At 39.6% G+C, this 27,999-nt stretch overlaps 1 protein-coding gene across 1 annotated transcript; it reads left to right on the plus strand.

The window, feature by feature from the left end:
* The first annotated feature begins 45 nt into the window (after positions 1-45).
* PNLIPRP3 (pancreatic lipase related protein 3) lies at positions 46-27,898 on the plus strand. The gene is given in 12 exon segments (XM_038577978.1): positions 46-160; positions 1,820-2,052; positions 6,974-7,093; positions 7,723-7,854; positions 10,143-10,281; positions 14,208-14,327; positions 14,411-14,533; positions 18,109-18,227; positions 20,933-21,065; positions 23,209-23,320; positions 25,853-26,020; positions 26,276-27,898. Coding segments are annotated over 12 exon segments (1,578 nt in total). The 3' UTR covers positions 26,340-27,898.
* The last annotated feature ends 101 nt before the right edge of the window (positions 27,899-27,999 follow it).

Genomic DNA, 27,999 nt, shown 5'->3' on the forward strand with positions numbered 1-27,999 from the left:
AATTAATGAGCTAAAAATAGTGTCATAGGAGGAAGAATTGAGACAATGGACAGCAGGACCTGTAGGAGCTCTTGTCCTGAGCTTCAGGCCAGCCCTTGCCTGGCCAGCCTGGGATGCACAACCATAGTTCACCCTGTTCAGCCACTCTCAGAGAAGTGCTGTTGGTAGGGATGCTAGAGGGACACTGAGGCTCCATGTGGGAGAAGGGAGGTGTTCCTTCCTATTGGCTCCTGGTTCCTGTCAGTGTTTTTCCAGCAATGACTTTTCACCCCTGCATGAACAATCATCCAATAGCAGCAGGTGGCTCCAGTTTGCAGCTGTTCTAAAAGTCTCAGAACCAGGTGCACGGTGCCCACTCACAGATGCCAGCACTAGCCATATAGTCCCCCTCTTCAGGGACCAAACCCCAGCTCTGGAGACAGCACCCCTCCCCCAGGTTAACAGCCCTTCCTCCAAGTTTCCTCATTTGAATAACTGAACCTCTTCTGTGCCTTTCACCAGCCCCCTGATAGAAGCTGCTCCCTGCAGTTGTCACATCGGAGCTACTACATGGTCCTCCTTTTTGCCTTCAATACCTGATTGATAACAATTCATTCTATTAAACTCTCACAGTTAAAATAACCATTGTGATTTGTTTCTTGCCCTGATCTTGGCTGATCCTAATGATAGGTGGGTTAAATCCTCATTTATTATTGAAGCAAGTTAATAGATCATGTGTGACTAAAGTTAATAAATCAAACCTTGGCAGTGTAAGCACGTTATATATACATATGGGGGTAACCACCAGAAGAACTGCCGCCTCTGGAGAGAGAGCTGAGTTTGGGGGTGAGCAAGGGATATTTGATCATCTACAATTTCTTTTTAATGTACAAACACTTCTTTGATTAAAAAAATTGTTATTCCCTATTCTCTCTCTTTATATTTATTACGGAATCTCATTAAAACAATGAGATTAGGGAATGGAGAAAACGCAAACTCTCCTAAAATTTTAAAGTAAAATCCGATGGACTCAAAAGTGAAAGACTTATTCAACATTTTTTGGTAAGTGATGAAAGAAAACTCTCAAATTCAAGACTTCAAAGAGCTCCTCCGGTACTAATAGTCACAAAATGAATAAATGAAAATCAATTTAATACATAATAATAAATTGAATAAATAATAATAATTATTATTGAATAATATTATTCCTCCCTTAAACAGCAGAGAAATGAAGTTGTTTTTGACTATTAAGTGAAAAAGAAAGGCCATGTTGAAAAGGTAAATCAGTCAGTGGATGACAGAAACATTAAGACTCAGTTTCCCGAAAGCTTCTCTTTGTAGAGATGAGTGAGGTGAGCGCCAGAAGAAAGAGACTTGGTTACAACTGAATAGACCTTTGCTGTCAACTATACTCTTGGGAGACCTATGCTGGACTCTTACTCAGGCATAGTGCTAGGCTCTGGGGACTCCAAGATCCCTTTCATCAAAAACTTTCAGTCTCATAAGAAAAGGCAGGAATTTAGGGAATTCACAGTATCCCCTCTTACATCCAGGCCCATTCACAAGGGCTGTCCTATGTAATAGTTCATTTAGTCTTCCTATTAAGGCTGTAAGGTAAGTGGGATTAACTTCACTTTGCAGAGGAAGAAATGGAAACTCTTAAAAGGTAAAAGAATTGCCCAAAGCCAGGAATGTCTGATTCCAAAGCCACAATGCTCTCCTCTGCCACACTGTGATCTACAAAGTCATGGTCGGAAATAATATGGGAAGGGGAGAGGAGAACATATTTTAAAGAGAGTCTTCCTGAGCCAGATTTGCTTAACTTAAACGCTTATTTCAGTGAACCCTCATGGTGGGAAACACAGCCTCTCTCTGGGCCTGGTTCCTACAATACTGACACTCCATCTTTTTGCTGCAGGAAAAGAAGTTTGCTATGAAAGGGTGGGGTGCTTTAAAGATGGTTTACCATGGACTGGGACTTGGTCAAGACAGTTGGCAGGTTTGCCCTGGTCTCCAGAGGAGATAAATACTCGCTTTCTGCTCTACACTAGACATAATCCCAAAGCTTATCAGGTAAGCTCACTTGCTGCCTTCATACACAGGTTTTTCTAAAATAGAAGATGTAGCTCTAGATACAGAAGACCTAGGTTCCCTAACTTACCCTTTCATAAACTACTGACTTTAAGGCAAATATTTTTATTTAGTGTTGTGAGCCAGATTTTCTTGTCATATTATTTGTCCTAGTATTTAAATATAAAGACTACTCTGAATCTATTGTTTCATATGAGGTAAATTTGATACTTCATTCAATTAATGTATTCATTGAGAGCCTTTCACGTGTAAGACTGTGAACAAAGTAACTATTATGTATTAAATTGAATAAACAAGATAGTATCCCAAATTTATTATATTAGGGGAAATAGGATATATAACTAATTAACCTCTGTTGCAGCACAGATGATGACCTGTTACATAAGATACAACCAAAAGAATCTGGGAGCCTGGTGAGGAAGGACTTACCTTCCCCTTGGGGGTAGGATGGGAGCCAGGAAAGGCTTTGAGGAAGACACCTGTTTGAGGTGTGTCCTGCAGGATGGGCAGGGCTTGCATAAGCAGAGACATACAGGGAAATGACAAATGAACCAGCGTGGACAAATTCATACAGGAGAGAGCCTGCAGAGTACATCTGATGAATACAACATGTTGAGTTAGACTGGGGATGGAAAGGAAGTCCTCAAATATGGAGTTAGTTAGAAAAGTAGTTTAGAGACAAATTATATAACCCCTTCCTGGGGTCTTTGGAGTTCATCCTGTGAGCCGTGAGTCCCCCACTGGGAATTTTTAAAGAGGCTGTAGCATATTTACCCTGGTTACAGTGCACCTTCTTGACCAGATCCGGGAGAGCCTGCAGGTGATTGCCAGACTGTTTAGTACCCTGCCACCCAATATGGTAACCATGAGCTACGTAGGTATTAAAATTGAATAAAATTAAAAATTCAGTTTTTGGCTGCACCAACCACCCATCAAGTGCTCAGTAGCTCCAAGTGGCTAGTGGCTACCATTTTGGACAGTGCAAATATAGGATATTTCCACCACCACAGAAAGTTCTCTTTGAGATTGCTAGAAAACTATAGTGCAGTTTGGATCAGACTCAGAGAACTAGCCTGAGCCAGAGAATGAGCATGAGTATGACAATAGAAAACTGACATGATAAACATCATAAGCTGTCCTGAGATCTTATACATGAGTCATAGGAAGAATAATGACCCCCTTGTCAAGAAAATTTGATTGAGGATGCTGGAGAATGAGTTATATTTTGGACCAGTGAGTTTCGGGCAGGCTATCAAAAAGTTTTGTCTTATAGCTCAGTGGGCAGTCTAGAGCTGGAAAAAGAGATTCCAAAGTGTCTTAACTAGAGGTGAGAGTTGAAGCCCAAAGAGTGATATGATCTCAGAGGCAGAGGAAAAAAAAAAAAAAAAAAGCATGATACTAGACCCAGGTGGGGCAAGAGCATTCTCCAGAGCAAGATCATTTCCAGTCTTTTCCTGCATCTGTATAACCTTGAGGCTTACTTTCCATCAGATTTAGCCAAGATAGCCTCTGCTCTGCCTTCGCACCACACAAACAGACTCTGATTTGTAGCTGTCCACTTAATAGACACACACACACACACACACACACACACACACACGTATGGGTACCGGGCTCTTCACTGAATATGCCATTTGCTCTGTAGATGACAGCTCTATCTAAAACAAAGAAGAAAAGTCCTACTTTTGGGTACAGAGAAGTTTACAAAGAAAGTGTACTCAAAAGTGTGATTTCTATAACTATTAAAAATCAGAGAGAGGAATATTGCTCAGTGTTAAAAAGAAATGAAATTGTGGTAGATGCTACAATATGGAAAAACCTTGAAAACATTTTTGCTAAATTAGATAAGCTAGACACAAAAGGACAAACATTGTATAATTCCCGTTACGTGAAACACCTAGAATAGTCAAATTCGTAGAGATAGAAAAGTAGCATAATAGTTACCAGGGACTGGAGGAGGGAAAAATGGAGAGTTACTATTTAAAGATGTAGGATTTCTGGATGCCTGGGTGGCTCAGTAGTTGAACTTCTGCCTTCGGCTGAGGTCGTGATCCTGGGGTCCTTCTTCTCCCTCTGCCTATGTCTCTGCCTCTCTCTGTGTGTCTCTCGTGAATGAAAGAATAAACTCTTTAAAAAAAAAAAGGTGTAGGATTTCAGTTTGGAATGATAAAAAATTCAAGAGGGATGGAGCTGATGTTTGTACAACAATACTAGTGGCTTAATGTTGCTAAATTGTGTACTTAAAAATGATTAAGATGTTAATTTCTATATTATGTATATTTTACCACAATTTTTTTTTAATGTAAAGAGAATCTATGTTGAATACAAATGTTTCGGAGCACCTTCAGTAAGCTGGTTAGGATGTGTGTGTGCATTCAGGACTAACTATATCCCCTGGTCTTGTCCCTCAATCCACTTAGGACTCATTGGTCCTTTATCCTTCTGCATAGTGGCCAGGCACTTGAACACTCGCAGAGCACAGGCACTAAAACAAGTGGTGAAGGTCAGTCTTTAGGAGAATCTGGACCATGCTAAAGGCAATGAAAAAATATCAGACACCAAGCACTCTCCTAATAAGGTGACCATAAAGGCAGTATTCCTCACATATTTTCCACTCCCTTCCATTTGGAAAAAAAAAAAAAAAAAAAACACAACAAACCAGATCTGTACCTGAATTATGCAATGGATGGAAGCCTGAGTCTTGGAGTCAGCGTGTTTTGTACCAACAGTGAGGATATAGGATAAGTCAAGGTACAGTACTAAAAACCTGAATTGCCCCAGGCTTGACTCACATGCTACACTGTGCAAATCTGACTTCGTGCATGACAAAGCAGAAGTTAACCATGCAATGTTAACATACTCTTTTCTCGGAGGGAGGAATTGTTAAAGCTAAACATGGTGCAATAAACTTGACTCTTCTGAGAGTCATAAGTCTTCCCAGCTACATTTCTGCAAGAATAAATCCAACCTGCCATCCCCCAGAGTGGCTCATACAGTCACTAGTGGTGACACATATTTTGCATAATTAGTAGTAGTCTCTGGGCCTGCAGCTTTTCTCAAGGCTGGGACATACCTAACTGGTGGCTGCTTTTGATTTACTAACAAATGAGATCACCTAGAGTGTAGTCATGCTTTGTAGAATGGGTTGATCTCAGATCAGTTAGGTTCTATGATTCCTCAACGAACATTAAAAGTAAAGGCCTGAGCACCCAGTTAAACATTGTGACCTTAACTAGCCCTTGTTGAGGGTAACCTGTTCTGTCCCAATGCCCTTGTATGGTTCTGTGCTTGTGGCAGCAGAAGCTGAGGTGTCTTCTTGGACTTGATTATATGATGTTGTTTTGAGTTTCCTGTTTTCTGGGTTAGTATGCCATTTCACAGGGGTGTGCCAGATTGAATATGAAGTGAACAAAAGTGTTTTTCTATCTTTCCTACTTTATTAAATTCTTTAAGGCTTTCATGACAGTGGAGGATGCTTTGATCCCACAATACGTGTCAGATTGCCACTTTGAAGCTTTCACAAGGCCCCATATCCAGCTATTCTCACGATGGGGAAAGATTAAAAAAAAAACTTTTTCTCCCAAGACCTCTTTCCCAAATTGATTTGCTTTTTTTTTTTTTTTTTTGACATAGAAATAGAAATATAGTTGGTGTTTAAGGAGCTCCAGCTGGAGTTGGAATTAACATCTGGATTCTTTTAGATATATAGATGGACAAATGTTTTTGCACTTGGATTCCATTATGTAGCAGAGCAGTGCTTCCAGGAAACCCAGATACATCAGCAAATCCACATCTGCTCTGGGCCCTATCAGTATAAAACAGTATGATCAGATCCCAACTTGAGAGCTCAGTGGTGGAACATATGGCTTCAGAGAAAGACCATGTGGGTTTCAGCCCCCCACTCCAGGGCTCCTTAGCTGGAGCACTTTTGGACAAGTGACTTGATTTCTCATTTGTGCCCTCTCCTAATCTGTAGTTAGTACCTACCTCAGTGTTGTGTTAAAATGAACTACACTATAAAGTGCTTAGAACAAGTCCTGGCGCATGGGCAGATACAAGCATAACTATATAATAGTTACTGCATAAACCAACTTAAGATTCTCATCACTGCTTACTATCTCGAAGATACTTTAACTAGCCAGCAAGTTGTATGATTAATTTGCATGTTACTATTAAACACAGGTAGCTAGTAATAGGCTCTTTGTTTGAAGGCTCTTTGTTATAGGATTCACCATTGTCAAACCTGCAATTTGCTGATTAGAGTGTTCATTTTTTTTCTCAAAATAGAATTTTGAGCATTACCTGCATTGTGCCTTTTCATTTTTCTCTTAATAACAAAATCACTTTAAATTCATAGTGTCACTTAAAGTGAGTTTGGTTGGTTATAAAAACAATCCAACAAAATACAAGAAACACAAAAGGAGATTTAAGGCAATTACATAAAATTATCTTTAATATACTATTGTACTCATGTGATGAGATCCTCACCTTTATTCCTCACTTGTAAAGTGGGGTGAACAATCTGTTTTGCCACTTTTGTAGCGTGCTTCTAAGCCTCAAATAGCACATTATTGACAACAGAGATTTACTATACAAATGTAAGGCTGATGGAAGTCCTGATTGAAACTGACCCAGCATCGTCTTATAAACCTTGCCTTAAAATCAAATACTTTTCTTTCCTTGCCTTGTGATTAAATGTGTATATTGTATTTTATAATGCATTAATAATTTCTTGGTACTTTGCAATGTGTAGCAGTAACTATTTCTTTGGTAAAAAATATATTAAAGAAGGCTGTTAAATCAAATTTAGTGGAAGACTTTTGAGCAGAGTTAGAATAATTCTACTAAACGTCAAATAATTTTGAATTATTATTTTACCTTAATCTCTTTTCACTTGAAATAGGAGATCAGTGCAGTTAATTATCTAACTATCCAAACCTCGCACTTTGGAACAGACAAGGTGACCCGCATCAACATACCTGGATGGAAATCAGATGGAAAGTGGCAGCAAGACATGTGCCATGTATGATGTGAATAAACTCTTCTTCATTCTAGTGTAAAACCTGTATATTTAACAGGAATGTACTTTGCATATATTAATGCATATTCATGGGAATTTGTCCATTCAGTTACATTGTCCCTGTCCCAAGGCCCCATTTCTGCTCACTTATTATAAATTGCATAGATTATAATGGGAGCATATTTCTTTGTAATTATTCTTTGATAAATTCTCACTTTTGATGAAAGATTGAATGATATGATAAATTTCTCACTTAAGGGAAAAAAATCTTCCAGGTTCACTCCAAGAAATTAATTTTTCTCTCTTACACTCAAGATTAATAGACTGCTAACATAGTAAGCAATTAATTATTTGTAAGGCCATATAGTAGAGTCAGATGCCTGAATTTATACCATGGTTCTACTTATCATGGTCGTGGGCAAGTTTAATTAACCTATCTGTGCTTTGGATTCCTTATTTGTAAAAGAGGATTAAATAAATCAATATAGGTAAAAGGGTTAGGACAGGACCTAGCATGCAGTAGGTTCTCAATATTTGGTAGTGTTATTTCTTATAATGGAAGCTGTTGCTCAGTCACTTTGGCTTTCTTTAATTATTATTTCTTAAATACTTATAATAAATCTTTATACCAGGCGTTACTACAAGTAGAAGATGTGAACTGCATTAACATAGACTGGATTAACGGTTCGCTGGAGTACATCCATGCTGTAAACAATCTCCGAGTTGTTGGTGCTGAGGTGGCATATTTTATTGATGTTCTCACGGTAAGAAAAGTTGCTTTTCCAAAAATCATGTTTAATTAGTTTTGCATCATAATACCAAGAATTTGGGTGTCTTTTTTTTGCTTTTTTGTTAGCTTACACGCGTTCTGAACATGTGAGATATTAATCATTCGTGTATGGTGAGCAGATAAGGGAAATTACTTCTTGGGAAAGAAGTGCCTGTGGTTCTGCAAAGCACCACTTGGTGGCAATGTCTCTTCACCGGCTCTTCACCAAATGCTTCCCCACCCTTAACCCCACCCCCAAGGTCGCTTCTAGGGTCAGCGTGTAGGACCCTCTCTCCTGCTGGTTAGTTTTCATTGCATTGTAAACCTATCCTTAATGTTTATAAACTGTTCCCATTAGACGAATGCTATTTGTTTAGAATGTGAAATACATTTTCCCACAGAAATTGGGCTCTGTGGCAGTGAATTAGTTAGGTCTACAGTCCAGTCCAGGCACAATAACCTATACATTTTCTAAAAGAATAAAATAGACTTTGCTATTTATGAGGGATATACCCAGAGACATTTATAAATCTCCAAATGCCCTCCCATTATAGAAAGTAATTTCCCACCATAGAATGCAGTGAAGTAAAATCTAAAGATTTATGACGCTTTCAGACTCTTAAGGAGGAAGGCTCACTCATTCATTCAACAAATACTTTTCTCTGCGCTGGCTGTGGGCTAGGCACTGTTCTAGATGCTGAAGATCCGCCGTGAGTGAGAAAGTGTTTCTTCTTTCATAATGTGTGGAGACGGTTCCATAAAGAAGTCCAAGGCAATGGGATAGAGGGAGACTGGAGCAGCAGCTCACCTAGATGGGCAGCCAGGGGAGGTGATACTGGAATCCTGAGCACAAGGAGGAAGCAGCTGGAGAGGAATCAGGGAGCCAAGTACTCACCTGTGCCCCCACACTGCTTGTCTGCTCTTCCTGCTGTCAGGGGAGACCAGGGCAGCAGGAGGTACCTAGAATGGGTCCTTGCATTCAAAGGATGAAATCAGATTCATTTCCTCTTCAGAGAAAAACTTGTCCTAAGTTTTTGTGAATTTTTTCACTGATCCTGGAGCTTGGGCTGTGGGCTCTTCTAGGCCCAGGAAATAAAGAGCAGTGGCTTGTAGGAGAGGAAGTATTTGCTGAACTGAAGGGGAAAGCACTTGCTGAGGTACATGTTCAGTGAATCAATGGGGACAGAGGAGGAGAAGGGGGAAGAGGGCTGATCTCAGATACCAGGCCATAAAGGAAGAAAGACAGAAAGAAAGCAGAGATTAAAAGGGGTCCTGACTCTGGGAAACAAAGGGTTGCAGAAGGGGAGGTGGGTGGGGGATGGGGTAACGGGGTGACTGGCATTAAGGCAGGCTCGTGAGGTGATGAGCATGGATGTTATACTATATGTTGGCAAATTGAATTTAAATTTAAATTTAAAAGAAAAGAAAAGAAAGAAAAGAAAAGAAAAGTAAAGAAAAGAAAAGTAAAGAAAGAAAAGAAAAGAAAAGAAAAGAGAAAAGGAAAAATAATAAAAGGATGGCAGCAATGGAGGAAAGGGTCTCCTAATGACCAGGAGACATCCTGGGCAGCCATTGATGTGTAAATGAGTGAAAATACTTTTTTTTTTTTTTTTTTTGAAAACACTCTTTAAAAAGCAGCACATAATATTGTTATTACTGGTGGGGAAAAAGGCGGAACATTTGATCAAATGACAAATTCATCCAAGTGAAGGCAACTGCTTGATTTTCACTGTTCTCATCAAGAGAACTCAAAGCTTAGATGAAACTTAAAAATGCTTGCTCTTATTTTCCTCTTTAAGTTGTGTGTGTGTGTGTGAACTCTTAAGTCATTTTGTGAATATTCTTGAAAACTCCTCTTTGAAAACCGAAGTCAACCCAGACATGTGTAGAGTTGCCCTCAACTGGAGGAGATGGACACAGGTAAGATGGGTACCAGCCTGGGCACGACTATACTTGACCTGTGTTTGAAGTGTGCTGGGTCTCCAGAAGAATGGGCATGGGCTGGAAGCCACGGAGGCAGTGGCTGGGCTGTTCTATTCCTGAGGACCCTGAGGCCCCTTAGCACAGGGAGAAGATCCTGACAGGAGGCATTCCTCCAAGCCTGCCTGGTGCTTTCTCCTTCAGCCAGACAAGGGGGGATGTGGGGGTCACTTTGTCCGTTGACTAGTCCCCATCCTGTATATGAGAGGGACAAACATGTCAAGCATATGTCAAGAACATTTAAGCCATTTTTCCTGGTCTTCTAAAAATATTTGTTCTGTTTTCCTTTAAAAATCCTATCAGAAAAAATTTGGATATTCTCCTTCTAAAGTTCACTTGATTGGCCACAGCGTGGGAGCACATCTGGCTGGGGAAGCTGGGTCAAGGGTACCAGGCCTTGGAAGAATACTGGTAAGCCCGCCTTGAATTTGCTTACACACTGGTCTACACTCAAAATCAATTATCTGCAGTGCCAAATTAAGTAGAGGAGGCAAATGTTAGGTAGGAGAAAATGAAATCCAACGAAACGTAGAAGTGTTTTCAAAGCCGGAGGGTGTAGATCTACAATTCTACAGAATGTTCACTGTGGCATTATCCATGGCAGCAAAGTAATAGAAGCTGACCACCCACCGGTACAGGATGGCTGAGGAATTGTGGTGCATGCCAGGCTTTGCAACTCCATACTTCTAATACAAAGAATGCGACAGAGCCACGCTGATGGTGCCGGAAGGATGTCCTTGACACATCTGGGTCGCCACTCACAGCGGATGCTGGCTATGTGGAACTGGTTTAAGGACTGTGCCATGCTGTTCCAGTTGCTAAAGTGTTTAATGTTATCCATGAATATACTGTTAAGTCTAAAAATTCATTGCAGGGGCGCCTCGGTGGCTGAGCGGGGTAAGTGTCTGCCTTGGGCTCCAGTCACGATCCTAGGGTCCTGGAATCAAGTCCCACGTCAGGCTCCCTTCTCAGGTGGGAGCCTGCTTCTCCCTCTCTCTCTGCCCCTCCCCCTGCTGGTGCGCTCTCTCTCTCGCTCTCTCTCTCTCTCAAATAAATAAATAAATAAATATTGCAGAGAGTCAAGTATATATACTATGAATTAGCATTCACTGTGAATTAGATTTTCGAGAATGATCAATTATTCATATTCCTTCCCTGTATTCCGACTTCCAAACCAATTGAGTCAGATGGATGGAGACCAAAATATCAGCTCCAATATCAACAAGTTGGGCTGGCCTCTCTCTCCTCTGCATCCCCAACCAACATTCAGTCAACAGGTACCAGGCCTCCTGTCTGCTTTGCGCCTGTCTGTCCCTGGCCACAGTCCCAGCTCAGGCCCTCTTAATCACTTGCCTGGGTTTGGCCACTCCTGGCTAGTCCCCCAGCCCAAACCCCCACAAGTGCCACACCAAGTCATCATGTTTCCAAACACAGGCCACGTCACTCACTGCTGGAACTTTCCATTGCCCAAAGCTTCTAAATTCTCACATAAATGGTTCATGTTTCATCATGGTTTTTCATATTTCTGTGTCTTGGCAATGTTACTGCCCCTTGCCCTAAAAGGCCACTGTTCATCTTTCAAGATTTATTCCAAAGCTGCCTTCCTCAGGCAGAGTTAATTCTCTGTACTTCCCATATCCTTTGAAATATGCTTCTATTGTATCCAAAAATGCAACTCTTGTATTGCATGGTTATATATATATATGTGTGTGTGTATATATATATATATTCATTCATCTGTTTATTTTGATAGACTATGAACTACTAAGAAAATCTCCCTTACCACCACCCCTCCCCAAGCCTGGCACATAGTAGGTGCACATTTCCTATTGTTTAAAACAACAAACTGTAGTTCTGTGGACATATCTACACACATATACCTATGCTTTATTTTTTTTAAGAATTTTATTATTATTTTTAAATATTTATTTATTTATTCACAGAGATACAGAGAGAGAGAGAGAGAGAGAGGCAGAGACACAGGCAGAGGGAGAAGCAGGCTCCATGCAGGGAGCCCGACGTGGGACTCGATCCCGGGTCTCCAGGATCACACCCCAGGCTGCAGGCGGCGTTAAATCGCTGTGCCATGGGGGCTGCCCTATACCTATGTTTTAAATTCAAATTTGAACTTGAAGTATTTTTTTCTAAAAAGAGTTCAGAACTCCAAATTACATGCAGAATGCTTTGCCTCTGCAGCCTCTTGGTATAGCAGACTTTTCCTGCTGAAAGCATCCTCTTTCTCCCAGCTCCCAAATCCCAACCCCAATGCCAGCCGACTGCCACCTTTCTTCTCTGGTACCATAAAATTGTGTTTTTATTCTGAAGTTGCTAGGTAGCAAAAATCCCCCTTTGCTCTAAGTTTTCAAGCACAGGGAAGAGGAGAAATGGGCATTTGTGAAGATGGGAGTTCCTGGGGCCTGAACGGCCTGTAAGCATTTCAGCCATAAATGAAAGGGAGGAACATTGCTGTTCATGTATTAAAAATTGTGCAGGGTTACCATAAATTTGTGAAGATTTTGTTTTTCTCAATTTTGACTTCAAAAATCATATACTATCAACTCCCAATTTTTCCTTCCGAGTGAATTATCCCATTGAGTAAATAGAAAACAATACATTTTTAGAGGCTCTCTGAAAGTCTGAAGATTGCTATTATTTGGATGTTGCAATCTATATTCCTTGTAATTGGTTGGTTTTTGAACAGTCATGTTCCTTGAATAACAAAGAACTAAAATTTCAAGAAAGAGATAGTAGCTTTATCAAAAAATCAGTTAAAAGCGAAATTAAATGATAGGTTTTAGGACATGCATAAGTTGAACGTTCTGTTGCTTTTCCTCCTGAGACATCCTAGAAGCACAAATGCAGGACCCCACTTCCCTGCTGTTTGCCTGTCCTCTGATCAATAGAGTCTGAGGTGTGTCTCCTATATTTGGATGCATCTCTGCAGGGCTCTTGACCTCATCAGAAGTTTGCAGTCAATCAGTGACTACACACTAAACAACGAAACAAACTTCCTGGAGTTGAAGATTGATTCTCTGACTGTTGTGTCTTGTAAGCCTGGTGCACAAACATTCACTTCTCACTCCTACCACATTTCCACAGGGGTCAGCTGCCACCCTGCTCTGAGTCCTCTCCACTCTGGGATCCAGTCTCCACTTTAAAGCAGAGGGATTTTGCTAAAATGTAAATCTCCCCTTTTGCAAACTTGTAAGAGCTTCGCATTCTTGCTTCGCAAGAGCAACCCAAACCGTTTTGCATGGTTCAGATTACATGTGGCTCCTGCTTATGATGCTATCTTTCTCTTCCATCCAATTCTAAAACTCTGTACATCAGCCCTTGAACACCAGTTACAGTTTCCCAGAAGTGCTTAACTGTCTCACCTGCAGGCCTCGAAGAGTCTCTTTCTCACCCCTGGCATGCTGCTGACCCCTCTTTACCCTGGCTGACTCTTCTGGTTCCTCAGGTCTCCACTTGCATTTCCCATCTCCAGCAGAAGCATGCCCCAATTTTCTAAGACTGTTTTCCTTGTTGCTTCCCTATGCTTGCATAATACCTATGCTTACCTCTGTCTCTGCACCGAGTGCACTGGATCAAGGTGCTTTCCCCATCAAATAGAAACCTCCTTAAGCACAAGACTAGGCCTTATTCCTTGTACCCAAATGCTGAACCTAATAATAGCGCTTGAAAAATAATTGTCAAATGTGAAAAATGAATGGACATGTGAATGGTCATAACATCCTGGAGACCTCTAGGTGTCTTACCTTTATCTTTATTAGATGTCTGAAAATGAGACAGTCGGCTGAAGGTCTAGACATTTGGGCTTTTAGTCCATTTTGCCTCCAATATATGGTGACCTTATCAAGTCACTTCACTTCACTGGGTATCAGGCTTTTCATTTGTAATGGAATGAAGTGGAAATAAGTGAGCCATAGCTGAAAACTAAGTTTAAGTGTATTGCTTTGTCGATTGATGTTTACATATTGAAGAACTCTTATCTTTTACTTTTATCTATATTTTTGTATACAGATATTACTTTTGAGATCATCTGCAATCCATAACCTTAATTATGTATATGGTAATTTGTGTACAGACCCTAGAATTTGATTTTTTTTTCTGACCTTGTTACTTGTTTTGACACTGTCTGGACACAGCCTTACTTGTATATAGGAATCTGATATTGTAATGTATAGACCTGCATGTATGTACTCAATTTATGTGTCTGTAATTTGTCTTGGGTGGTGTTGGACCTATATAAATCATAAAGGAAAGAATACCTTGCCCTCACCATCTATCTTCCAAAATAACCACACTATGAATGTGTTCTTGTATAGAACATGTCTTGGTTTAATGGGCGTTTATGCTTTTTCCCAGGATTGGACCCAGCCGGGCCATATTTCCATAATACTCCAAATGAAGTTAGGCTGGACCCCTCAGATGCCAACTTTGTTGATGTTATTCATACAAATGCAGTTCGATTGCTCTTTGAGTTTGGTAAGTTTTTAATACAAACGGAAACTACACTGAAGCATGGAAAAGAATTTTAGAAGCATTTATCCTGTTTTTGTCTATTTCAGGTGCTGGAACTATTAATGCTTGTGGTCACCTTGACTTTTACCCTAACGGAGGGAAGCACATGCCAGGATGTGAAGACTTAATTACACCTTTATTTAGCTTTGATTTCAGTGCTTACAAGGAAGGTAAATGCTTCCTAAAATATAAAGCTGGCTACTATAACATTCACTTAGCTCCTGCCTTGGACAGGATCCATACTCTTTTGCACATAATATAATATAAAAATATATGGTAGTGCAAAACACAGTCACATGTAGAAAGCTCCCACCAGTTGTGAGCTCTGCAAGATCAGGGTCTGTGTCTTAGTTATCTTCGTATCCCCAGAGCCTATCCGGATATCTAGCATATTGTAGTCACTCAATATAAACAAGGAGGATATGTTCATTCATTCTGCAAGATGTATTGAGTGCCTACTATGTGCCAGGCATTATTCTGGGAACAGTAGATGTAGGAATGAATACAAAAGACAAACAAAACAAAACAAAACAAAACAAAACAAAAACAAACCTCCATACTGGCCAAGAAGGGTCTGACTCCCTCGCAGATTGGTGTGATCCTGAGAGACTCCCATGGTGTTGCACAAGTACGTTTTGTGACAGGCAATAAAATCTTGAGAACTCTTAAGTCCAAGGGACTTGCACCTGATCTCCCTGAGGATCTGTACCATTTGATTAAGAAAGCTGTTGCTGTTTGAAAGCATCTTGAGAGGAACAGAAAGAATAAGGATGCCAAATTCCGACTGATTCTGACTGAGAGCCGTATTCACCAATTGGCTCGATATTATAAGACCAAACGAGTCCTCCCCCCAATTGGAAATATGAGTCATCCACAGCCTCTGCCCTGGTCGCATAAATTTGGCTATGTACTCAAGCAATAAAATCATTGTCTACTAGAAAAACAAAAAAACAAAAAACAAAAAACAACAACAACAAAAAACCCTCCATAATGGAGCTAATATTCTAATTTGCTGGAAAAACAATAATACAGTAAGAAGACAAAGCATAGAGTGAAATATGAAGTGTTGGTGATAATGGGGGTTGAGTGATGAAAGGAGATTTTTGATAGGGTGGCCAGGGAGTTCCTACTGAGAAGATGACCTTAAGGAATTAGCCAGGTGGCTACCTGGGAAAAAGGCATTCCAGGCCAGTGGTTGGGGGCAGCCAGTGTAAAGGGCCTGGGACAGGAGCCTACCTGGGAAGTTCATGGCAGTGAGGAGCCTACTGTGGCTGGAGTGAATTTAAAGGAGAGAGTAGTAGGCATGCAGTTAGAGAAGAGGCAGAGGGAGATAATACAGGGCTTTATGGACCACAGTAAAGATTTCAGCTTTTACTCAAGTGAGATGGGAGACATGGGAGGATTTGGAGCAGAAGAGAGATACGGTTTGACTTACTTTTTAACAGAATCACTATGGATCACACATTAATCACAAATTAAACAAACAGTATTTAACCCTTTATAATAGTTTCCAATGACAATACTATCTATAGAGCCCTGGTAATAAGACACCAAAAGTTATTATTTGGGAATTTCATTATTCTCTGGATCTACATATCATCATGATGTAAATAGTGAAACGTATAATACATAATACATAAATACATAATAATATAATGTATGATGATATGGTAATAAATGGATGACCCTAAATATCTCACCATCTGATTCCACATGGTCAGAATATCTTGACGGTGTAATTATTGGATCTTCCAATTGGCTGCTGTAGTGAGAAGATACACAGATAATGACATTGAGAGTAGCTGGAATTTCCTCTCCTCTAGAGACAAATTGCAAAGTTTTAATATCTGTTCTGTAAAGTAAATGTGATTAGAAGTATCTGCGATGCCTATTGAAGAAAAGAAACAATAACTGGTAAATTACAGATACTCAAAATGAGAAAGCCAATTCCACCTAGAAGAGATGAACAAAATTCATTCCAATAAGACCTATTATAAAACTTATTTCTCTTCTTACTTTCTATGTTATGACTTAAAATCCTTTCTATTAGGATAAAATATAGATCATAAATTTCTTTATATAACTATGTACATACACAGAATGTTTGAAATTCTTAAAGAATTAATTCAAGTAAAATACATTGATCGTAAACTATCATTTAAGACATAAAACTTCCTACAACTCTATTTAAAGTGTATGTATCATTCATTTTATGATTTAGATGAGTTTGAAGACATTAAGATATTCTATTTTACATTATATTTATTACTAAGAAATCATTTACTTTAAAATTTATATTTCCCTATATGCTAATGAACCATCTTGTCTACATTACAATTAATTGTGAATATAAATCTGAATATAAAGAGACCTGATGTAAGAGATGTCCTCATTTAAAAAAAAAAAAAAAAAGATGATGCCAATTATTGATCTCTGCTTTCTGAAGTTACCCTGTCTAAGTTATCTAATGGATGACAAACCATCATGGCTTACAAGAACAATGGTATTGCCCATTGTTCTGAGGTTCAAGATGCAATCAGAGTTCTGCAGAGACTTTGTTGTGAAATGTGAGTCATGTGATGGCATCCAGTTGGGAGCTGCGCCAGACTAAGCTGGGTGAGAGGGTTCAGCATGGTGTTCCACGTCTATGGTCTTGGTTCTCCTTGTGAAGTGGCCTGTTATCCTTCAGGGCCTTTCTTCCCAGCCAGTTAAACAGGATTTCTTAACCAGACAAGCTGGATTCTAAGAAAGCAAGAGTGGATGCTAGAAAGTCTTTTAAGACTCTGAGGACCTAAACTTGCCCAAAGTCAATTCCTCCATGTTCTGTTGGCCAAAGCAAGTCACAGGCCTAGTTTATAATCCAGACTTGGGTAGGGGAGTGGGGAAAAAAAAAAAAGGCTCCCGGCTCTTGAAGGGAGGAAAGATAATCTGTTATTGCCAAGGGATAAGAACTTAAAAACAGTGATTCATTAGAGGTCACTCTGATAGTATAATGATCTACCACACATACTAAAACAAAATCTAGTTTCTCAAAAATCAAATGAGCTGTGTAGGGCATTGAAAGAATATTCTATGGCAGACATCAAAGATGTTGCTATACGAGATAAATAGCATAAATGACTAGAATACTATGATAACTTCAGAATGCAAAAATGTATTTAGATCTATCTTATTTATTATTGCAATAAGCCAAACTATTAGTGGCAAAAATAGCATGCCTGACAATGACAAAACTATCTTATCTTTAGCATTGTTTATAATACCTCTCACTTGTCACACCTTGAAGCTCAGTTGAAAGTGTGCATTGGTTAATGTTGCTGTTTTGTGATCAAATAGGAGGGAGTTCAGTCTTCCTGCAGAAACAGGGAGACAGAGAACTAATTGGTCTAAGGTAGAAATGCTGTATGCACAAGATACTGAAAAAGCTCTAAGTGCTTTAAAGCCCTAAGTCAAAGATCCAGGAAGTGTTGAAGATATTAGTATCAGAACAGAGTCATTTGCTTTGCATTTGTTTATTTACCCTGTTTGAATGTCCCTTGAGATTCACACAAAGAATTATTTGGTGCAAAGAAAATGATATGTGATAGTGATAAACGTTGTGTGGTGTCCAAGTCTACACACAAGACCTGGCTATCTAGACCTCCTAGGTTTTTTAAAGTCACTTATCTGAGAAATGGTTCATACTATTAGTTATTGGTTAATAGGTTTATTGGTATCAATCAATTATTGGAAATTGTTTTCACAGAGGTGGTTTCTTTCTTTGAGTGCAACCATGCCCGAAGTCATCGCTTTTATACTGAGAGCATTCTTAATCCTGATGCATTTATTGCTTATCCTTGTAGATCCTACAAATCGTTTAAAGTGGTAAGTAAAGTATTTTGCAGTGGAATTTAATTAATAAGTAATTTTTTGGACCATGATCAGCCAACTAAAAACTAGTGCTTTGAGTATGTGGCAAAAAAAAAAAAAAAATGCATCTGCCATTTTGGGAAATAATAGATTCTTCCTCTGTGCAGAGTACTGAACTGTAGCTGGATTGCTGAAGGGTTTAAATAACTAAACCAACTATTTGTATTCTGGTTGTTTCAGCTCTTTTGAAGATTATATCCAATTTTGCTTTTGAGGCCATTTGTTATGCAGTAATTAGATGCTACTGTGTAACAGGCATAAGTCCAGAGCAAACATTTTTCTGTGTATATATTTTAAATGTCATCTTCAAAGATGCCCCAAGAAGCCTGAACCAATCAATAGCTACAACCAAACATATTACTATTTACTTGGAACATAAAAATTATTTTATTAAAATTTAATTATTTATACAGAGCAGAACTAAGGCATGGATAGCTCACAGGAGTTCCACACAGATCAATAAAGGATAAAATACCAAATCTGATTTTGCTTGAGTCATAAAGCACGCGGTGCCAGATCTGAGCTAAATGTATTTTTCATTTGGTTATCACTATGAAAAGGAGAAAGAAAATCTATTTTGTAGTGGGAAGTGGAAAGATTTTCCTTCTTATGCTTTACAGACCTAATTCCCTGTTTTATGAGGGTAGAAAAATGTGGGGTCTCCAGCTCAAGTGTATTGTAAGTAATAGCACTTTGTGAAGAAGTGCAGGGTCGGGACAAGAATAAGCATTTCCCCCCTCTTACACAGCAAGGTGACTCGATGCCCTCAGGCCAACTTCTCCATCTCTGGAGCCAGTTGTTCTTACTCACAGCATGGCCTGGTGACCTGCCATGCTCAGGAAGCTTGGCAGCCAAACACTAGCACTTCCCCAATAACCGCCTTCTACGCCTCTTCCTCCTTCCAGCCCCAGATGCTGCTCTGTGTGGCTAAAGAGGATCTTGGCACTTACACTGAAGGCAGGTAGGAGAGGCCCTCAGAATCACAGTATATTCAGAGATAATGGGGCACAATTTGCGAAATGGGAGAAGCTTAGGCTCCTGTGCCACGTGGATGCTAAGTCTGGCTACAATCTAGAGAACATTGCATCAATTTCCTTGACGTGTTCTATTGTGCTTCTACCCAAACAGACATAAAAAGGAAGTGAAATGAAATAAATAGAACAGAATAAAATAAAATAAAATAAAATAAAATAAAATAAAATAAAATAAAATGAAGTAGGAATTCTAGAACCAGACTGTCCAATTCACATCCGTGTCCCCTCATTTACTAGACACCCATCATTGGACAAATTGTTTAACTGTTCCACATTTGGTTTCCTCATCTGTTAGATAGGGAGGCTAAAAGCACTGCAATAATAACGAGCTTGTGAGGATTAATTAGTTAAATGCACGTAAAGTGCTTAAAAATGCCTGGCATGTGGTAAGCATTTAATAAATATGAGCCCTTTTATTATTATTACAAATTTTTTCTTTGTTAAAAATAGAGTTTTACATGGGATATTTTACTATAATCCTAGCCTAAATGTTCATGGTTTATGAATCTGTTCAAAACCTAAAATAACAAATATTCAAACACAGCTACCCATATTTTTTAAAGTTAACATTTTGTTAGTGTCGCTTTAGATTTTAAAATATACAGTTCAAACTGAACTACCTTTCATTCCCTTCACACCCTCCCCCGAGGCAGGGTTTGAAATGAATCCTAAACGTATCAGATAAATAGTATTATACTGTATCTTTCTGAATTTGCTTTTTTGTTGTTGTTCAATTTTATAAATTTGAGATCTACATTGATATATGTAAATCTAATGTATTTATTTTATAGGCATCAGTCACAATGTATTTATTCATTTCTCTACCAATAAGCATTTTGGTTGTTTGCAGTTTTTGTTATTAAAAACAGTTCTGCAGTAAACACTTCTGTATGTCTGCTAGTGTGCTTGTGCAGAAGTTTGTTTATGTCATGTAATACAAGTGAAATTGTCAAAGCTTATGTGCATTTCTGTCTTTTTTTTTTTTTTTTTAAAGATTTTATTCACTTAGAAAGAGAGAGAGTGCAAGCAGGGAAAGGAGCAGAGGGGAGAAGGACAAGTAGAGCTTGACACAGAGCTTGATCCCATGACCCCTAGTTCATGACCTGAGCTGAAATCAGGAGTCAGACACATACCCGACTGAGCCACCCAGGGGCCCCACACTTCTGTCTTTATTAGACATTACCAAATTGCTGTCTGCAATGTCTGTCTATTTACATTCCCATCAGGAGCAAATGAGAATCCTACACATGTCTTCACCACTACTTGATGTTGCAGATTGTTTTTATTTTTGCAAATCTGCTGAGTATAAAATTGTATGTTGTTTTAATTAGCACATTCCTGTCAACTAGTAATATTGAGCATCTTTTTACATAGTTATCGACTATTTGACTTTCCTCTTCTGTGGATTATCTATTCATAGCATTTACTCATTTTTCTAAGAGGCTATTTTTCCCCTCTCGGTTGTTTTTATTTTTATTTTTTTAACAGTCGGGCAACTTAGTCATTTTTAAATGCATATGCTTTATTTAAATTTCAAAGCTTTATTGTAGTTTAATAATGTAAAGAGTTTATCGAAGATCAACATTTCTAATTACGTTTCTAACTACCTCCTATTTTCTTTATCAGGGAAATTGCTTCCATTGTCCCAAAGAAGGTTGCCCAACAATGGGTCATTTTGCTGATAGATTTCACCTCAAAAATATGCAACCTAATAGATCATATTATTTTTTAAACACAGGGACTCTTTCCCCGTTTGCCCGTAAGTATTGTAGCTCTATTTTATTGTAATGCTTTAAGGTACTTATCTTTAAAAATTCAACAGTTTTTACTGAGTGTCTACTAAATGATGGGGCATTGGGCCAGACTCTGAGGATGCAGTGAGGAGCAAGACAGTGAGTTTAGACTAGTGGGGAGTTTCAATCCCAGGTCATAAATGTTCTGCTAGGAGACATGCAAAGGAGGGACTGCCACAAGTCAATGGAGCTTTCTGAGGGAAGGTGATTTCTAAGTAGATTCCTGAAAGATGAGTCCGTAGGAGAAGGAAATGAGAGCATTCCAGACAGAAGGAACTGCACACATCAGTGCCTAGAGGCAAGAGAGAGCTGAATCTGAGAGAAGAACACCTTATCAGGACTGTGGAGACCAGGAAGAGAGTAATATGAGATGAGGCAGGAGAAGTAAATTAAGTCAAATAATGAAATCATGTGTCATGTGGGGAGCTCGGACTTTATCTGTAAGCCCATGGAAAGCCTGAAAGGTCTTAAGATTATCAGGCTGGTTTCTTAAAAAGTCATTCTAGTTGCTGCACGAATTAGAAGGAGACAAGATGGAGGCAGAATGACCTGTTATGACAAGTGTTGCCTCACCACCATGTAACGTGATGGGTATGTTAACTAACCTTATAGTACTAATCATTTCACAATATATTGTTATAGGTATATCACGATGTACACCTACACAATGTTTACATCTCAATAAAGCTAGACAGAAAGGTAGGAGACAAGGAGAAAGTGCAGACATGGTTGGCTGATAGAAGCAAAATGGAACCTGGTGAATGGATTTGAGGGATGCAGAGAGTCGAGAAGTCAAGAATGATTCTGGCTAGGTGACTGATGTTCCATTCGCTGAACTTGATAACACAGGAAGAAAGGCTGGCTTGGAGGAAGTTGATGGGCTTGGTTTCTAACTTAGCAGGTTTTGAGATGCCTTGGGATGGGGGATGGGCATTACCACAAGGCAGTCAGAGATATGGGCTACTGATGTGATCTACAGATAAAGATGTGAGACGTATACCTGTGTGTAGACAGCAATCAGGGCTGCGCAGGTGGATGATGTAATTACCCAAAAAATGTGAATCAAAGGAGAAGGGAGCAGAGAGAGAGAGCCTGCAAAGGAGACTGAGGAAAGTCTCCATCTGCTTCAGACGGACAAGGGAAACAGGTGTGGAGAGCAGTAAAATGAGTCATGAAAAAAAGACACATGAGGAAGGGAAGGACGCATACACTGCACCAAATATGCTAAGAAGTCAGATGAGATAGAGCCCGAGAGCTCATGGGATGAAGCACCAATTCCATCACGGGGAGTCTGGGGAGAGGGGTTTCAGTGGAGGGGGGGCAGTGAGGTAGGCTGAGGAGGGAAGGAGAACTCTGGCAACGATTAACTCAGGAATTGAAAATGCTCTCTGGTAGATTTTTTCCCCTTTCAGACATTTTTCAAACAATTTTAGGAAGAATTGCGGTTTTGTTCAATGTGTTATTAAACATACAACAATTTCAGAATTCACAGTAAAAGATCTGTTTCGTCCCAGATTTTTCAAAGTGACACTTGGCCACTTGCAAGAGATTTCTTCTGTTAGGATTTGTGCTATCCCAGGCCTGTGCTAACTGGGTATTCTGAGCACATAGAGAGAGCGAGCGAGAGAGGAAGGGGCAACTCTCTTTGCCTCTCATTATAAAAGCACAGGCCCTTTTGCCTGATAGGTTTTCTAGATTTATTCTGGATTAGCTGCCAAACCAGAGCCAATAAAAACCTGGGTGTGCAAAGTATGTGTGCTGCAGAATACAAATGTATTAGAAGAAAGAAAACACATACTTCCACTTTAAAAAGTCATAAAAATGCTTCGAAAAATTAAAGAATTTTCTTTAAAGACTATCATGACACTATTTACTTTTGTAAAATGAAAACATACATTTATATGTATTTTTAAATGTAGTTTGAAACCAAATTCATGCAAGCTATATAAAGTTGTACTTTTTCGTGAACCCAAACTACCTTGTTCAAGGCTGAAAGTTTTGTTCCCATCAAAGTGCCCAGGAGGTCATGCTTTTCTCATGTTTTCACCTCCTCATTTTCTCTCATTCTCTCTCTCTCTCTCTCTCTTATTTTTTTTCTTGCATTTCCAGGTTGGAGGCACAAATTATCTGTCAAACTTGATGGGAACAACGTCACTCAGGGGAGCATATTTCTCCGTGTAGGTGGAACAGCTGGCAAGATGGAAGAGTTCGTGATGGCCAGGTAGGCCAGTGCCAGACTAGAGAGTGGCAGGTGGCACAGTGCTGGGTACTCGGGCAGCCTGGCTCATTCAGCAACTCCATCTTTTCCCAAAGCAGAATGCCACAGGCTGTCATGACATATTTGACTTTTCGCTTCTGGTTTTCCAGATATAAAATAGAAATCATAGGCTCTATTTTCTTTATGGCTCCACCTACAAACAGAAAGGTTAGAAAATGATGGCATAAAATTATAGATCCAGATAATAAAGCAAGCAGGCAATAAACAGATATTGTTAATCCAGTCCATTAACATTATACAGATTTTGTTTTAGGTTCCAATTACTTATGGAATAAAACATTTATATAAACAGCCAGATTTCTAATAAGCTGTCTGAATAGCATGCACATAGGACACATGTTGGAATAGTCAAAGGTGGGAATAATTCAGCAGAGACATTCACTGTGTACCTTTGGCTAAAGTCCCCTTTTCTCTTTTCTTTGGTCGCCCTTAGCATTTTTGTATCAGATTCCACTTACATTGTTTAATTCTGAATCCATTTCTGAATTAACGTTATGCACACCAATTAGAGGCTGCCTTTTTGCAAACCAATGAATGGATTCGATTTTTGCCTCTTTGCTTTCCATCATCTTCAAAGAGTAGGCAAAGGCATGAAAAACAAGAGATTTCTGTGATTATTTTGACAGCTGAAGGATGCATTTGATTAATCATTCTGGCCAATTGTGCACCTCACCTTCCCTCAGTGCACCTGCCTGATCTAACAGTTCAGTCTGTGATCCTCTGGACCCTGGTTCGTGCATATGCTCCAGCTGCCTTTCCAGCCTGGTCTCCCACCATCTGGCTTTTTCAGCTTCGGCTCAACTAGATTACCCTGATTGCAGGACCCAGCATTGACTAGATCTCATCCTTCCCTTTCTTCCCGGCTTCACTCATGCTGTTGCTCTGTTCCAATACCCTTCCCTGTCCTAGAATATCTCATTTCCACATGTTCTTCATGTCTCCATTAAGCTAGTTCTCAGAGAGCAGTTCAAAACAATCGATGGATCCCATACCTGTGGCTCTGAGGCCCACAGGATATTGCCTAAGGCTAGGCAATTTAAGCCTTGCAGAAAGGCCTCTGACCTGGGACAGGTGGGAACAAATAGGCAGTTCCCACCCTCCTAAAAATGTGTAAGAATATTTTGGGGTGCCTGAGTCAGGCTCAGTCAGTTGGGCATCCAACTCTTGGTTTCAGCTCAGGTCACGATTTCAGTGTCGTGAGATGGAGCCCCACTTGGGGCTCCACACTCAGTGGGAAGTCTGCTGGAGATTTTTTTCCCTCTGCTCCTCCCATGTGCTTACACTGGCACATGTGCTCTCTCAAATAAATAAATAAAATATTTTTAAAAATGTATAAGAATATTTTGACATCCCTGCATTTCTTTTGCGTATATGTAAGGAAGCTGTTTGTCATCCTGGTGCATAGCCATCTGATCCTGTTTTAGGAATAAGTCAGCATTTCCGATTCACAGGAGATGTCTCGTCTCCAAATGAAGTCAGATAAATGCATCTGCATGCTCTCTATTCCTATTTTTCAGTCAGGCGTCAAGAGTCTGGCCCCTCCCTGTGGATTATATTTTAGTCATGTGGGCTTCTAATGACACTGTTATGAAGGTCTGCACAATAGGTTCACCGAGTGAAGGCAGTTCAGGGAGCAATAGGGAGATTACCGCTAAGAAGCTGAAAGAAAATTGCCTTCTGGTAATTAAAGCAATTAATTCTATATGGAATGGAATAAGTCCCCAGAAATAGCAACATTCATTCATTCACTCAACAAACATTTAAATGCCCACTGTGTGGCAAGAATTGTTCTGATTGCTAGGAATACAGCCACAGGTCCTGTTCTGGTGGAGCTTTTCTTCCAGTGAGAGGAGCTAGACAATCAATGAACAATGGAAGAAGGAACCAGCAGGAATTGGGAAATCACATCTGGTATAATTTTGCCTTGGAAAAGAGATGCTTTATGCCTCATTTCTCTGTTTTATTGCCATGCTCACCAAAACATCTTTTGATAACTACTTTGGTTACACAGTTCTTTTCATCCAGATAAAGAAGTTATCAGGGAGAGAGTTGGAGGACATTTCAGTTAATAAAGAGAAAGCATTTCTCCATTGTGAACAGATAGATCAGTTTTCTGTGAATTTAGCTCCTCGTTGACAGTTTGATCATTTCCGGTTGTCAGTAAAATCTGGTTTCTGATACTATAAAGCCACGTCCAAGACCTTTCATTGTGGAGATCCAATCAAGATAATGCCTCTGTAGATATTCCACAACATCAACTAGTCAGGCTTCCCATTTACCTCACCCTTCCTTTCAAGCTTCAGAACCCTGCTATTCCAAGATGCTGATTGATGTGGACGAAAAGGTTAAATCTCTTGTAAGCAACTGCCAGCAGATATAACTCCCTTTTTCATGGTACACACAGATGTGGCTTCACTTCAGCATCAAGAATACCCAGTGTGAGCTTATGAATCTTTTTTTTTTCTCTATTTACAGTGGAACACTTAAGCCAGGCATGACTTATACAAAATTAATTGATGCAGACGTTAATGTTGGAAATGTTACAAATATGGAGTTCATTTGGAAGGAACATTTGTTTGGACGTTCTCAGAATAAGTTGGGAGCAGAAGTGGTGACAGATATATCTGGAAAATACGGATATGAGTAAGTAGTACTTTTTCTCTTGTATTTTCAAACAGAGTCTAAATTTTTAATAGTATTTAAAACTTAATTTGAAATTTGCAACTAGTATAAAAATTTGTACATCTTGAAGTCTTACAAAGAAAACTTATGTAAGAAATCAACATTATATTTGCAAAAGTGTTCATAAAATAATACTCATTAAACTAGATCAACCATGTCTCTTTTACTTCCTAGAGTCATATTAATATCCTTTTTATTCCCCTTAAAATTTTTCAGATCTACCTTCTGTAGCCAGGACATTATGGGACCCAATATTGCCCAGATCCTGAATCCATGCTAATCTCAGATACAGTCTTGATGGATTTGTTTAATGGGAGCAGCGAAAGAAAGAATCTCCTTCTAGTTGGTATCTGAACCACACTTGGCCTTGGTGAATGAAATAGAAAAATACAGTTGTTACTGTTTTCTATATAGAATGTTTTTCTCATTGATAAACTTTGTAAGTGCCTTGAAAACAGACTGAGTCCTAGGACAGGGTACAGTATGGTAACTGTTAGAATCTGGATATTGGTGACAAAATAAAGCCTTGTTGGAATTTTCCTGAATGAGAGGAGGCGATGCCAAAGCGTGATGGTATAAATTCACTGCGTAAAAGTTGGACTCTGTCTGGTTGAGTACTTGAAGTACATATTGAATATCTCCAGGTAGCATAATCATTGTCCTGAAGTGATTTAAAAAATATTTATTATGTTGTTAAATCCTGCTAAGACCAATCATGGCTCCCGTTCGTGCTATGTAGGTAATGATAACCCTGTGGGTTGATATGTCTATGTATTAATAATGAAAACCGATGAGTGTACTTTCGTATTTCCAAGATGCTCCTTGGTCTTCAGATATGTGTGAAGGGGGGCTTATCTGTGACTGTCCAACAGTTAGCAAAAGGCCCTGAGGATCATCAGCCCCCTTCTCTAGAAGCACCCCTGCCTTGAGAGAATTATTCCTCTCTGGGCCTTGAAAGCCCCATTACAAATTTGCATTTTGCCTAAAGGCACTGTCTCATTTGTAAAGCACTTGACTATCCCTTTGTGTTTGCGGTAGTTGTACTGTAATATTTAAGTATGTCAATTTTTTAAAATCTTGCTTCAATTTTTTTGTAATCCAGTTGTCCTTATCCAGTTCAAATCAAAGATGACTTTTTATTTGTTCTATTTTCTAATGGATTTAGTGTTTAGCCCACAACACTGCACTATAAATGTTGTTGAAAAGAAATGATGACAGATCCTTTGCAAAAGTTTTCTTGATTCTACTTGGTGCCCTGCTGCCAAATGAACCTCAAGAAGAGGCCCCTGGATGTTCTTGAGCTTGTGTTGGGGCAGAAATCGGAGATCCAAGTGGCATGGCTCTTTCTCATTTGAGGACGAGACTCAACGGAAGGAGGAAAGGAGATGTGGACATATTTTGGCATGATCTGGCTGATTGTCTGCTGTCTGGTAGGCCTGTCCACCCTGGGCCTCGGCCCGCCCAGGAGCAGGGGTCCCATGAGCAGCCCCGTGGGAGGGTCTGAGTCCTCCTGAGTGATAGTATGGCAGCCCCAGTTTCTCAGCAACCTGGTGGTGGAGTCAGCCCCAGGCCTCCGGGGTCAGGAAAGTTTCCTGTGCAAGCAACTGTCCTGACCCTGCACTGTTCTCTGCTCGGCCTTTCTGGATTTTTTGGAAAAGGGCTTGGCCACCAGCGGGAAGAATTATGGATCAAGAAGCAGCATTAGGCTCTGTGAGTCCTGGCCTGCCTCCTTGCCCAAGAGGCCTCTTGGCAGGCTCTTTCTAAGCTTGAAAAAGACAAATGAGAGTCAATTAACTTCTGGAAACCTATTTTAATAAAACACAAACTTTTTGTTCCATAGATCTTACTATCTGTTCTTTTTTTTCTTCTTCTTTGCATTGTAAGAATGTTGCGGGAATGAAAAATTGTGCATGGAGTATCTAGGCAAGGGAGTTCTGAAA

The sequence above is a fragment of the Canis lupus genome, chromosome 28 (assembly GCF_011100685.1).
Source record: "Canis lupus familiaris isolate Mischka breed German Shepherd chromosome 28, alternate assembly UU_Cfam_GSD_1.0, whole genome shotgun sequence".
NCBI classification, from domain to species: domain Eukaryota; kingdom Metazoa; phylum Chordata; class Mammalia; order Carnivora; family Canidae; genus Canis; species Canis lupus.